This window comes from Sturnira hondurensis, unplaced genomic scaffold (assembly GCF_014824575.4).
Source record: "Sturnira hondurensis isolate 20B ecotype Veracruz unplaced genomic scaffold, ASM1482457v3 Scaffold0023357, whole genome shotgun sequence".
In the NCBI taxonomy this organism is placed as follows: Eukaryota; Metazoa; Chordata; class Mammalia; order Chiroptera; family Phyllostomidae; genus Sturnira; species Sturnira hondurensis.
Window position 1 is genome coordinate 268852 of NW_028095988.1, and position 14040 is coordinate 282891.

At 38.9% G+C, this 14040-nt stretch overlaps 1 protein-coding gene across 6 annotated transcripts in view; it reads left to right on the forward strand.

The window, feature by feature from the left end:
• ACAP2 (ArfGAP with coiled-coil, ankyrin repeat and PH domains 2) overlaps window positions 1-14040 on the forward strand; it is a 143186-nt gene that overhangs the window by 114368 nt on the left and 14778 nt on the right. For all 6 annotated transcript variants that reach the window (XM_037037658.1, XM_037037659.1, XM_037037662.1 and 3 more), the window contains 3 exons: window positions 7859-8067; window positions 8402-8471; window positions 13829-13920. In XM_037037658.1, the coding sequence (XP_036893553.1) occupies window positions 7859-8067; window positions 8402-8471; window positions 13829-13920 (371 nt within the window). The remainder of the gene's footprint in view (window positions 1-7858; window positions 8068-8401; window positions 8472-13828; window positions 13921-14040) is intronic.

A 14040-nucleotide genomic window follows, 5' to 3' on the forward strand; every position in this document is an offset into this window, starting at 1 on the left:
TTTTCTCCTCTGATTGCTGTGGCTAGGACTTCCAGTACTATGTTGAATAGGAGTGGTGAAAGCAGACATCCTTATCTTCTTCCTGATTTTAGTGGAAAAGCTCTAAGTTCTTGTCCATTGAGTATGATGTTGGCTGTAGGTCTCTCATATATGGCCTTTATATGTTGAGGAATGCTTCCTCTATAGTCCCACTTTGCCGAGTGTTTTAATAATAAATGGGTGCTGTACCTTATTAAGTGCTTTTTCTGCATCTATTGCTATGATCATACAATTTTTGTCTTTCATTTTGTTTAGGTGATGTATTTATGCTTATTGATTTGCAAATATTGTACTATCCTTGCATCTTTGGGATGAATCCCACTTGGTCATGGTGTATCATCTTTTTAATGTATTGCTGGATGCAGTTTGGCAGTATTTTGTTGAGGATTTTAGTGTCTATGTTTACCAGTGGTATTGGCCTGAAGCTTTCCTTCTTTGTTGTGTCTTTATCTGGTTTGGGGATTAGGTTGATGCTGGCTTCATAAAAAGAGTTTGGGAGTTTTCCATCTTCTTGGATTTTTTTGGAATAGTCTGTCAAGGATAGGGTTTAGCTCTACCTTAAATGCTTTACAGAATTCTCCTGTGAAACCATTCTGTCCAGAGATATTATGTCGGGAGTTTTTTGATTAATGCTTCAATTTTGTCAGCTGTTCAAGCTTTCTGCTTCTTCATTGAGTTTTGGAAGATTATATTTTTCTAGAAATTTGTGCATTTCCCATAGGTTTTCAAATTTCTTGGTATATAGTTCTTCGTAGTAATTTCTTATATTCTTTTGAATTTCTGTGGTATCCATTGTAATCTCTCCTCTTTCATTTCTGATTGTGTTTATTTGGGTCCTCTCTCTTTTTTCTTGATGAGTCTGTTTAAAGGCTTGTCAATTTTGTTTATCTTTTCAAAGAACCAGCTCCGGGATTTATTGATCTTTAGAGTTGTTTCTTTATTTTCTATGTTGTTTAATTCTGCTCTGACCTTACTTATTTCCTTCCTTATACTTGCTCTTGGCTGTCTTTGTTGTTGCTCTTGGAGTTCTCTTAGGTGTAAGTTAGATTGTTTATTTAAGATGTGTCTGTCTTTTTTAGGTAGGCCTGTATCTCTCAGGATGAACTTCCCTCTCAGGACTGCCTCCACTGTGTCCCATAAGTTTTGGGTTGTGAGTTTATTTCCATTTGTTTCCAGAAACTTTTTGATTTCTTCTTTGATCTCATTCTTGACCAATTCAGTGTTTAATAGCATGCTATTCAATATCCATGAGTTTGAGTGTTTTTGAGGTTGGTTTATAGTTTCAGTGCCTTGTAGTCAGAGAAAATGCTTGATATGATTTAAATTTTTTTGAGTTTGTTGAGGCTTGTTTTGTGTCTTATCATATGGTCTATCTTTGAAAATGTTCTATGTGCATTTGAAAAGAATATGTACTTAGCTTCTTTGGGGTGAAGTATTCTCTCTATATATCTGTTAAGTCCATTTGCTCTAATGGACTTAGAACATTCAGTTGTACAATATATCCCTTTTGATACTTTGTTTGGAAGTTGTGTCCATTTTTGACAGTGAGGTGTTAAAATCTTCTACTATAATCATATTGCTGTCAGTACCTTTTTTGAAGTCCTCCAAAATTTTCCTTACATATTTGGGTGCTCCTGTGTTGGATGCATATATGTTTACAATATTTATGTCTTCTTGATGGATTTTTCCCTTGAGTATTATGAAGTGTCTTTCTGTGTTTCCTTTTTTATTACCTTTGTTTTGAAGTCTATATCATCTGTTGTAAGGATTGCTACTTTGGCTTTTTTTCTTGTTCATTTGCTTAGAATATCTTTTTCCAACCCTTCACTTTGAGTCTGTGTAGATCATTTGTTCTGAGGAGAGTCTCTTATAGGCAACATACGTGCAGGTCATTTTTTCATATCTATTTAGCTACCCTATGTCTTTTGATTGGAGCATTCAATCCTTTTACATTTAAGGTTACTATTGCCAGGTACTTATTGGTTGTCATTTTCCCCCTTTGTACCTATGTTCCTCTCTCTCTCTCACTATTTTTTCACCCATTTCTTGAAGCAGTCTCTTTAGCATATCTTGCAGTGCTGGTTTGGTGGAGGTGTATTCTTTGAGTCTTCTTTTGTCTGGGAAACTTTATTTCACCTTCCATTTTAACTGAGTGCCTTGCTGGGTGGAGTAGTCTTGGCTGCAGGCCTTTGCTTTTCATTACTTGAAGTATTTCTTGCCATTCCTTTCTGGGTTGTACTGTTTCCATTGAGTATCATCTGCTAGCCTTATCTGGGCTGTGTATATGATACTTCTTATTTCTCACTTGCTGCCTTTAAGATCCTCTCTTTGTCTTTGGCTTTTGCCATTTTAATTATGTCGTACTTGGAGGAGTGGGGCTCTTTGGGTTCCTCTTGATTGGACCCCATCTGCTTCTTGGACTTGTGTGACTTTTTCTGTCATCAAATTCAGGAAGTTTTCCTTCATTATTTTTTCAGACACGTTTTCTATTCTTTCCTCCTTCCATTATCACTATTATATGGATATTATACCATTTCATATTGTCATGCAGTTCCCTTAATCCCTCTTTGTTCTTTTTCAGTATTTTGTCCTTTTCTTGCTCTTTCTGCAAGTTTTTTCCTACCTTGTCATCCAGTTCCCTGACTCGATCCTCTGCTTCACCTAGTCTGCTTTTGATTTTTTTCTACTGTGTTCTTCGATTGAGAAATTGTGTTCTTCATTTCCTCGTGGCTCTTGTTGATAGTTTCTATTTCCTTTTTATGCTGATATAGTTTACACTAAGTTCCTCGTAGTTTCCCTGTAGTTTTCAGTAATTCTCACTGAGCCTATTAAGCTTCCTTGGAACCATTGTTTTGAACTCCGTATCTGATAGTTGACTTGCCTCTGTTTCATTTAGAATTCTTTCTGAGGATTCTTCCTTTCCTTTTGATTGGGGGTTGTTGTTTCTTTGTCTTCCCATTATTTGTGAAACTCTTCTTGTTTGCTTCTGCTTCTTAAATTGATGTGCTTTGACTCCCTGTCTTTGTGGTATGAACTTCTGTTGCGGGAGACCTTTAGGATTCAGTGGTGTCGTCTCCTTGATCTCCTGAACTCGATGCTCTTGGAATGTCCCTTATGTTGGCTTTCTGGATGTAATTGGGTTTTGATTGTTGTTGGGACGTTCTTTGGTGCATTGTTCCCTCCAGTTGGTTGACTTAGGGTCACTGCACCCACCATGTCTTATATGTTGTTGTGTAGGTGTTGCCAGAACAAAACCACAAAGCTCAGGTAACAGACCCACACCTGCAAAAATCCCCGCCTCCCTGCAATCCCACTATTCACAGTAAATGAACCAGTATTAATAAGGGTGTAAAGAGATTAAGACTATTATAAGAAAGGAAAGTGAATATGAGATGCCCTACTGAAAGAAAAATTATTTTGAGAGGGTAGAAGGAGGAACATTAATAAGAATTGGAAGTTGGAGCAATGTGAAGAGACAAAGTAAAATTTACATCATGAATTAAAAAGGGAATGAAGAAGCAGAATTGAGTATGAGAAGAGAAGTATATAGTGTTAGGTTTAAAAAGAAATTAAGATAAAATAAAGTGAGAGAGAAAGAAAAAGGAAGGGAAAAAGTAAATAAGGAATAAAAATATAGGAGCCAAATTGGAGAGAAAGATCCGCCATAGCACTATCAACAACAAATGAGCTAAAATTAATATAGGTGGGATGGGATTGAAAGGGAAAAAAGAAATAAAAGCTTAAGAGATGTCTAGAGAATCAGGAAGTGATATTGAAATGATAGAGGTCAAGGGAATACTAAGAGTGAGGAACAAAAACCAGGCTAACACGGGGAAAAGTACAATTTGAGGTGAAAAGAAAAAGAATAAAGAAAAATAAAAGGGCAGAATGAAAAAGGAAGAAAAAGAGAAATGTAAAAAAAATAGGCTAAGACAGAGGTAAATTAAAAATTCGAGACAAAAAATATAGTAGGAGAGGCAACCCATAAAATTTGAGATTGGAAATACAAAGTTAGTGAAGATCTGTAGATAAAATTGAAAAATTTCATAAACAACTTCCCTATCCACAACCAGCCAGCAAAGATTGTTAAAGGTGGAGAGAGAACGTGGGTATTTTAAGAGCAGGGGAACGTGGGTATTTTAATGAGCAGGTGACCATTAACCAGAAAATTGGTTTTATGAGGCTGGACAGGGGAGAAATAGTAGGAGTGCATAATGGAAACAAGTTGTAGCAAGAGAGAAAACAATTTAAAATGAAAATAGTGAGAGGAAAGAAGAAGGTAAAATGGGGAAAAGAGGGAGGGGCAAAACATGTGAATTGAAATAAACTATAGTATAAAATCTACTGATTTAATATGCACAAACCTGATGGACAAGAAATGAATGTTAAAAAGCTGTGCAGGAAAAAAATATCCCAAATCATGGAAAAGACCACAGTGATTTTCATCTCAGTATCTCTGGTGTTTACCACTGTTGTTTCTTTCTGGGTACACTTCTGGTGATGTCAGATGTTGACCCCATCTGATCTTAGGCAGCCAGTTCCAGATTTCCAGGGATCTACTGTCTCTGGCTGACTTCTTCAGTTGTTAATCTAGTCACTCTGCACTCAGAAGTCAGGCTTAAGCTCCCAACCTCCTGGGGTTGGGATTCTGTTGCTTCCCCTCAGGCTGATGCTGCTCCGAAGGGAGTGGTCCGCCTGAGCAGGATGGCTGCTGCTCTAGGGGTGATGACTCAGCACCAGGATCCCGGCAGCTACTCTCTCAGCTCTCTCCCCAAAGGTTGTCCTCAGTCTCTCTTCAAGCATTTCTAGCCAACTCTGCTCCCACCTTTACTGGAACCCTGGGTAAGTGGCTGCAAGTGAAAATTTGTGTGCTGGACCTTTAAAGGGCTCTCGTCTCCAGGAGTCCTGCCACGTTTTGATGCCGGTTGTCATCTCTCATACTTTTTGAGCTCTAGTGGTCTGGATTGGGGATCCCAGCTTAGGGTTTAGACTCCATTCTTCTCAGGGGGATTCAATCAGCCACTTAATTATCCCTCCAGTGCTGCCACCTGTGGGCACTCAGCCAGCCTTTTTGAGTCTCCACACTACTTACCAGTCAGATTGTGCTGAATCTGATTCTTCTGTCTGTCCGAGATTATAAGGCTTCTGTCTCACCATTGTTCAGTTGTTTGTTCTGGTGATTTCTCCACAATTCAGTTGTAATTCCAGATTGGTCCTGGGAAGAGGTTTGTATAACTTCCACTCACTCTTCCACCATCTTACCCAATTTACTTAGTATCAATACTTCCCACAGCCTAGGACATTCTCCTATATAATCGTGGTATAGCCATCAAAATCAAGAAATGAGCATTGGTACATTACAGCCATTCGACTCCCAAATATCATTAAGTTTTAACAATCGCCCCAGTAATGTTCTTTATGGCAGAAGATCTAGTCCAGAAACACAGGTAGCACTAGTCACCACGACTTTTCAGTTTCTGTTAGTCAGGAATGGTTCCTTAGTCTTACTTTGACCTTCTTGACCTTGATAGTTTTTAAGATTGTAGACTAGTTATTGTAGAATGCCCCTCAGTGTGGGTTTGTCTGATGTTTACTCACAAGGCTATGCCTCTTTGGCAGGAGTATAATATAAATGTCTCTGTTCTCACTGCACTCTCTCAGGTGGCATTTGATTTTGGTTTGTCCCGTTATTTGGTGATATTAACTTGGATCATGTGATTAAGGTGGTGTCTGCTACACTTCTCTACTGTGAAGTTCCTAAGTATTTTGTGGGGGAGGTACTTTGAAACTACATAAATATTCTGTTCCTTATCAAGCTTTAATTTTTTAATTTTGTTAGTATAGGGCCCTATTTTATTAAATGTGTTAAAATCCATTACTATTATTATTGGTTTTGTTGCTCAGATTGACCCAAGTTTAGCCAATAGAGCCCTGGCTTCTGTGTCCTTTTGACATGGTCCCTTCAGTCTTTGAGTTCTTCCTTACTTTCTACCATGATGAGATGTTTCAGGTTCATTTTGTAGTTTCTCTGCACCAGTTCCCAAATCAGGAGTTTCTTCAAAGAGCGCTAGTTCCTTTTGGTGTGGAATGGGTTTTAGAAACTAAGATAAAGGAATATATATACGATACACACATACATACATTTATTTTATACATACATCTGTATTTCTTTATACATCTATTTATATTGAAAACCATTAGTATGCTATTGGTTTCTCCAGTTCTGATCTAATACAATAGAGTTTATTCTAATTTCTCTGCTTTTCTTATGAGTAACTTCTTTCTCAGCAGTGAGAAATCTGGCTCCCATTAATTTTAAGATGTTTGTTTATATGATCAGTTCCTGTTGTACAACCAGTGTCCTTTCTCTACTGCCACCTGCCCCCTCACCCCATTCTGGCTATGACACCTCGTAGTGTGGCACTCCTACTCTACACGGCTGCTCCCTCCTCAGCCTCCTACCCCTTGCTGGGCTGCTACCCTATGCAGATAACCTCTTTATCCAGCTCGGGGTCCAACAAACTGCTTGGCATCACTCTCATTCAAAGATACGCTCTTCATCCAGCCCAATTCTCTCTGTAATTCCATATCCCCACACTTTTTTTTTTCTTGGCTCACCTAATGGCTATTGAATTGGGTTTTGGGGGAGGTCAAGACAAGGGCCAAATTATATTTCTGTTTATTTTATACTAAAATACTGGCTTGTTGAAATGTTTTTAAATCCAAATACTTTTTAAACCACATCTTTAATTGCTTAGGATCCCCAAGCTACATCTTTAATTATTATTAGTATAGACTTTGCCATAAACTTAAAAAAATAGATTTTTGCCTATGCCTTTTGCTTTTCCTAAAAACCTGTGGCATTTTAAGATACTGGGTATTCTGTTGATTCACTCTGTAATAATAATTATATAATCAATCTATTCTTTAATAAAAGACTATACCATTTCCAGCTATTCACCAAATAGGTTGAAATAACTTGCTTGCAGTCACTGTATTTTTCAGACCATAAGACGGGCCTAAGTTTTTCAGGAGGAAAATAGGAAAAAATTTTTGAACAAAAAGTGTGGTAAAATATTTATTAACATAAATAACATAATATTTCACCAATGTAAATATAAATCTACATTTGGACTATAAGGTGCACCCCCCCTTTTCTTCCCAAATTGGGAGGGTGCATCTTATAGCCCAAAAAATATGGTCATATTTTAGAATACCTTAGAAAAACATAGTATAAAATAATATTTATCTGCCCTGGCTGGTGTAGCTCAATGGATTGAGCGCGGGCCTGTGAACCACACTATCGCGGTTCAATTCCCAGTCAGGGCACATGCCTGGGTTTCGGGCCAGTTCCCAGCAGGGGACTCACGAGAGGCAACCATACATTGATATTTCTCTCCTTCTCTCCTTCCCTTCCTCTCTAAAGATACATAAATAAAATCTTAAATAATAATAATAATATTTATCTTATTCTCCAGTTTTAATAGTCTCATGTTTATTCCTTCCCTCTGTTTCTCACTTTGCATGTTAAATTCATGTTTTCCTTTCCCTTTGACCTCATATCTTCTGCATATGTTCATTGTATCAGTTATTTATATATCTATAAATTTTCAGTGGTTATATATTCTTACCCACAAGACTAGTTCATGGAGGAGCTTATCTTTCCATTGTTAAATTTCTAATGCCTCCAACAATGCCTGGTATAGGTCCATAATAGACCTTCAATTTATTGATCAGAAACTTTCTTTTGGAGCATGTAGAATGCAACGATATTACAATCTTTTTAAAAACAGAAATGAATAATTTTTCATCCTTTTAGAAGCTGGATAAGAAATCATCTCCATCCACAGGAAGCTTGGATTCTGGAAATGAGTCAAAAGATAAATTATTGAAAGGAGAAAGTGCACTGCAGAGAGTCCAGTGTATCCCTGGCAATGCCAGCTGCTGTGACTGTGGCCTTGCAGACCCACGGTGGGCCAGCATCAACCTGGGCATCACCCTGTGTATCGAGTGTTCTGGGATTCATCGGTGGGTATGCCTGCACAAGCTGAGAGGCTTCTTTTGGGTAAACATGCGTTATAAATTATCGAGTCTCATTGAATGAGGGCCTTTTCTACTTGCCTAATTTGACTGCCAGTCTGTATCATTTTACCTTTTGTAAAGTGGATAGTTCTATTTTGTGAATAGTTTTTGAGGATTTTGGTTCACTAGTCATTGAAATCAGAAGATACTTATCATTTCTAATTATATACGTGTTATGGGCTATAGTAGAGACTGTCACATAGTGAGAGGAAAGTAATTTGCATAATTAGCAAATAGAGATTGATAGTTTACTATTAACAAAGTCTTTTTCCCCACTTAGGAGTCTTGGAGTTCATTTTTCAAAAGTACGTTCTTTAACTTTAGACACCTGGGAGCCTGAACTTTTAAAGGTAAAATAAATATTTGCTTTAAAATGTTTCATATTTTTATATAAATAGTCAGGAATTTAGATAGTTGTTTTACAAATGTATAAGGGTTTTTTTAAGTGTATTTTGTTAAATATGCTGTTACAGTTGTCCCAGGTTTTTTTACCCCTCCCCCCTCTGCCCAGTACTCCCTTTCCGTCCAGCACGCCCCTCCTTATTTCATGTCCATAGGTCATGCATATAAGTTCTTTGGCTTCTTCATATACTATATTCTTCTTAACCTCCCCCTGTCCATTTTGTACCTATTAATTAATGTTTCTTAATCCTTGCACCTATTCCTCCATTTTCCCCCTTCCCCTTCCCACCAATAACCCTCCATGTCCTCTCTGTTTCTGTGATTCTGTTCCTGTTCTAGCTGTTTGCTTAGTTTGGTTTTGTTTTTGTTTTTTAGATTCAGTTGTTGATAGTTATGAGTTTGTTGTCATTTTATTATTCACAGTGTTGATCTTCTTTTTTTTCTTAAATAAGCCCCTTTAACATTTCATATAGTAAGGGCTTGGTGATGATGAACTTCTTTTATTTTTTTTATTTAATTGTTGTTCAAGTATAGTTTTCTGCCTTTTACTCTCATCCCAGCCAACACCCCCAGCCCTCCCCACCTCCCTTCCATTTCCACGCCCCCTAGTTTTTATCCATGTGTCCTTTATACTTGTAAACCCTTCCCCTTTTCCTCTGAAATTTCTTTTAACTTGACCTTATCTAGAAAGTATTTATCTGCCCTTCAATTCTAAACAATAGCTTTGCTGGATATAATACTCTTGGTTGTAGATCCTTGCTTTTCATGACTTTGAATACTTCTTGCCAGCCCCTTCTACCTGCAAAGTTTCTTTTGCAAAATCAGCTGTTAGTCTTATGGGACTCCTTTGTAGATAACTGTCTCCTTTTCTCTGCTGCTTGTAAGAGTCTCTCTTTATCTTTATTATGATGTGTCTTGGTGTGGTCCCCTTTGGGTCCAAATTGTGTAGGACTGTCTGTGCTTCCTGGACTTGTATGTCTCTTTCCTTTGCCGGAGTTTTCTTTCATTAGTTTTTCAAATAAGTTTTCAATTTCTTGCCCTTCCTCTTCTTCTGGCATCCCTATGATTCAATGTTGGCACTGTCAGAGCTGTCCCAGGGTCTTCTTAGTCTCTCCTTGTTTTTTGGAATTCTTGTTTCTTCATTCTGTACTGGTTGACTGTTTATTTCTTCCTTACGATCCAAATCGTTGATTTGAATCCTGACTTCCTTCTCTTCATTATTGGTTCCCTGTGGATTTTCCTTTATTTGATTTAGTGTAGCCTTCATTTCTTCCCTTATGCATTTGCAGTACCCAGTTCTGAGCATCCTTATCACCAGTGTTTTGTACTCTGCATCTGGTAGGTTGGTTATCTCTTTTTTGCTTCGCTCTTTTTCTAGAGTTTTAACCTGTTCTTTCATTTGGGGCATATTTCTTTGTCTCCTCAATTTGGCAGCCTCTCTGTGTTTGTCTTTGTGTATTAGGTAGAGCTGTTTTGACTCCCTATCTCAGGGCAACCCTTTATAAGACACAGAGCCTTAGGTACTTGCCAGGGCAGGGCAACCTGCTTCACCACTTTGGGGCTTTGTTGTGGGGGAGGGGCCCGAGAGGCAACAATGCCACTTGCCTGGGCCTCGCCCAGTTCCAGGCACTTTACCTACTTCCTGTATGCAACTGGTGCCCCCCTAAGCTATTTCATAGTGGTGGTTCCCAGAGTGGATGGCTTTGTGTACATTCTAGGACTGTGGGGACCCTTTAAACAGACTCTCCTGAGAGACTGGCAGTTTCTTCCAACACCCCAACCCCATTAGTTTTTACAGCCAGAGGTTATGATGGTTTATTCTCCTGGCACTAAAACATCCCAGCCCCAGGATAGACCACTGCAGTGGCTCTCTCCTCAGGTGTCCTTCTCAGTTTTTATATGCCACACGTGAATGTGGAAAAGCCCGTTCTGCTGCTGCTGCTGCCTTGCTGCCAACACTGCTCCCTCTTCACCCAAACTCCGTGTCTACACCCTTCCTACCTGTCTGGATAAATATTTCTACTTTAAAGCTTAGTTGTTGGACTTCCAGACAGTTCAGTTTTCTAGCAATTCTGGTTATTTTTGTTTTGAGGTTAGCTGTGATACTTCTTATGGTTGTGCAAGGAGGCCAAGTATGTCTACTTACGTGACCATCTTGGCTAGAAGGCCTCCAAATGTACAAGTTTCTCAATGCTAATATTAACTATATTGTTTGGGGATACATGTGAGACTATTTTGACCAATCTGTTATTTTTATATTGGCTTTTAAAATTTTCTAAGTTTATGTAGGACTCAATTCCAAATCAGTTCACTTTTTAAGAAAGCCAGTGTTCCTACACTGGTTTATGTGTTTATGTTTTCTCAAAAAATACCTTAGATTATGTGCCTTAAATTGAATCTTTTATAATTATATAAATTCTCGATAAAAATATTACACGTTGCTATTGTAAGCTTCCTAGTGGATTGGCATAGTATGTTGTTTTCATTGGGTTATTTTGGTACAGTGCCATTTGCAAATTTACATTTGTAGGGTAGTAGTCATCAAACCAAGATATCTTTTTTCCATGTGTAGGGATTCATATGTATGAAAATGTCACAAATAATTTTAGATCACATCTGCATTTCTGATTTACATAACTTACAGTTAATGGTATACTTCTTTTAATTCCCCCCATTTAGCTTAACTGTTGTAGTGTACTCTTCATTTTGTCTGAAAGTTGTGTTCTTTTTTTTTCATTTTATTTTTTTTATTTTATTTTTGCCCTTTCTTTTTTTTAAAATATATTTTATTGACTATGCCATTACAGTTGTTCTATTTCCCCCTTCATTCCCCTCCACGCACACACTCCCTCCCCCACTATTCTCCCCCCCCTTAGTTTATAACCATGTGTCTCAATTTCTTTAGATTCTATATTTCCCCCACTATTCTCGCCCTCCCCCTATCTATTTTCTACCTACCATCTATGCTATTTTCTGTGCCTTCTCCCCCCTTCTCCTCCTCCCACCCCCCTGTTTCTAACCCCTCATGTGTTCTTCATTTCTGTGGTTCCACTCCTGATCTAGCTGTCCTCTTGGTTTGCTTTTGTTTTAGGTGTGGTTGTTAATAACTGTGAGTTTGCTGTCCTTTCACTGTTCATATTTTTCATCTTCTTTTTCTGATATAAGTCCCTTAAGCATTTCATATAATAAGGGCTTGGTGATGATGGACTCCTTGAACTTGACCTTATCTGAGAAGCACTTTATGTCCTTCCATTCTAAATGAAAGTTTTGCTGGATAAAGCAATCTTGGCTCTATGTCTTTGGATTTCATGACTTGGAATACTTCTTTCCAGCCCCTTCTTGCCTGTAAGGTCTCTTTTGAGAAATCCGCTGACAGTCTGATGGGTACTCCTTTGTAGGTGACTGTCCCCTTATCCCTTGCTGCTTCTAGGATTCTCTCCTTCATTTTGGTCTTGGCTAATGTAATTATGATGTGCCTTGGTGTGTTCTTTCTTGGGTCCAACTTCTTTGGCACTCTCTGAGCTTCCTGGATTTCCTGGAAGTCTATTTCCTTTGCCAGACTGGGGAAGTTCTCCTTTATTCTTTGTTCAAATACGTTTTCCACTCGTGGCTGTTTCTTTCCCCCTTCTGGTACCCCTATAATCCGGATGTTGGAACGTTTAAAGATGTCCTGGAGGTTCCTGAGCCTCTCCTCATTTTTTTGAATTCTCATTTCTTCATTCCTTTCTGGTCGGATGTTTCATTCTTCCTTCTGGTCCATTCAATTGATTTGAGTCCCAGTTTCCTTTCCATCGCTATTGGTTTCCTGGACATCTCCCTTCATTTCAATTAGTTTAGCCTTCATATGTTTCTCTAATTTGTGACTGTAGTCTACCAATTCTGTGAGCATCCTGATAAATAGTGTCTTAAATTGGGCTTCTGAGAGGCTGGCAATTTCCCGGTCGCTTAGGGTTATTGGCTCTGGGACTTTGAGTTCCTCTTGCGCCATCTTTTGGGCTGTTTGTGCCTGTTAAGTAGCAGGATCGGAGCCCTAGGTTTTCACCGCAGCAGGGCAACTAAGTGGCTGGGTTGTGATGTTGTATGTGGGGGCGGGGTCAAAGAGGGACAATGGCTTCCCGTCTGTCGCCTGCTGCCGCGACCCCCACTGGCACCGCAGCCACCACCATCACCAGGCCCACGCGTTTCGTTCCACTGCACTTGAGTGTGCCACCGCTGTCGGCCCTCCACCACTGGGTTTGTCCCCTGGGGCCTGCGTTGTCCATCTCACTGTGCGCGAATGTGCGACCTTGGTCAGTCTGCCCCGCACCCCGACTGGCTTTGGGCTGCCTGCGCGCCTAGCGCCTAGGTCAGGGGATCTGTCCTGCCCGACCCAGCTCCGTTGCTGGTTCTGCCTCTCTTACCGTCCCCGTTGAACGGTTCGTAGCTGTCGGACTTCCGTATAATTCCGTTTTCTGGTCTCTGGGTGTGTCCTAGTTCTCCAAAACTTTTGTTGTATCCAAACTTGGTTGTGGGAGAAGGCACAGTGTTTCCACCTATGCCTCCATCTTGGCGGAAGTCCTGAAAGTTGTGTTCTTAATGGGCTTTTGATTTTATTTCACTCTATATAAACTGGTAGTTCTGTCAGTTACGTAAAATAAAAGGTTTGCTTTGTGTAATTATTGTGTAAACATCTAAATTAAAGTGATAAAAATTGGCTTCTAAGGTAGACCCCTATTTACGTAGATTCTATTATTCATTACTGATTCAAAGTGGGAGAATAGAGGTAGGAATCTAATTTCTGTATCAACTTTATATGTAGTTATGAACTCAGTGGATTTAATTTAGAAAGATTGTTGGAAACACAACTGTGTGATATTTTTTTTAAATGTGACCAAAAGTTTTAAACAAAATATTTTGAAATTCTTATATATGAAGTATAAGGAGAAAATAGTTTACTTCAGTTTTGAGTTGTTTAAAACTTTACCTGTCTGGCCATCGACTTCTTTTGTCATTTAATTTACTTGGCATTGTGAATAATATGCAGCATTGTGCTAGCCGTGATGGAAGGATAGAAACTAGCAGGAGGTGGGAGAGGCCAAGGCTTTTTTGAGGAGTGGTGATCCTCCAGGAGGGTATTTGGGTGAAGAGTGGCAAACGGTGATACTGCTCTCTACTCCTACTTCATTTTGCTTTAAACTTTAAACTTCTTCGTGGAATGAGCAGTCACAGAATATGCTAAAGGAATTACCTAGGTGTGCTTGCTTTAATGACTTTCATAGTATTTTTAGGAATTTATGGTTTATTTTTCTATTTCCCTGCCAAACAGCTTATGTGTGAATTGGGGAATGATGTTATAAATCGAGTTTATGAAGCTAAAGTGGAAAAAATGGGAATAAAAAAACCACAACCGGGACAAAGGTACTATTTCAGTTGTCTTTAAAAAAAAGATTTTATTTATTTTGAGAAAAGGAGGGGAGAGAGAAAGGGGGAGAGAAACATGGGTGTGAGAGAGAATCATTGATTGGTTTCCTCTCATAC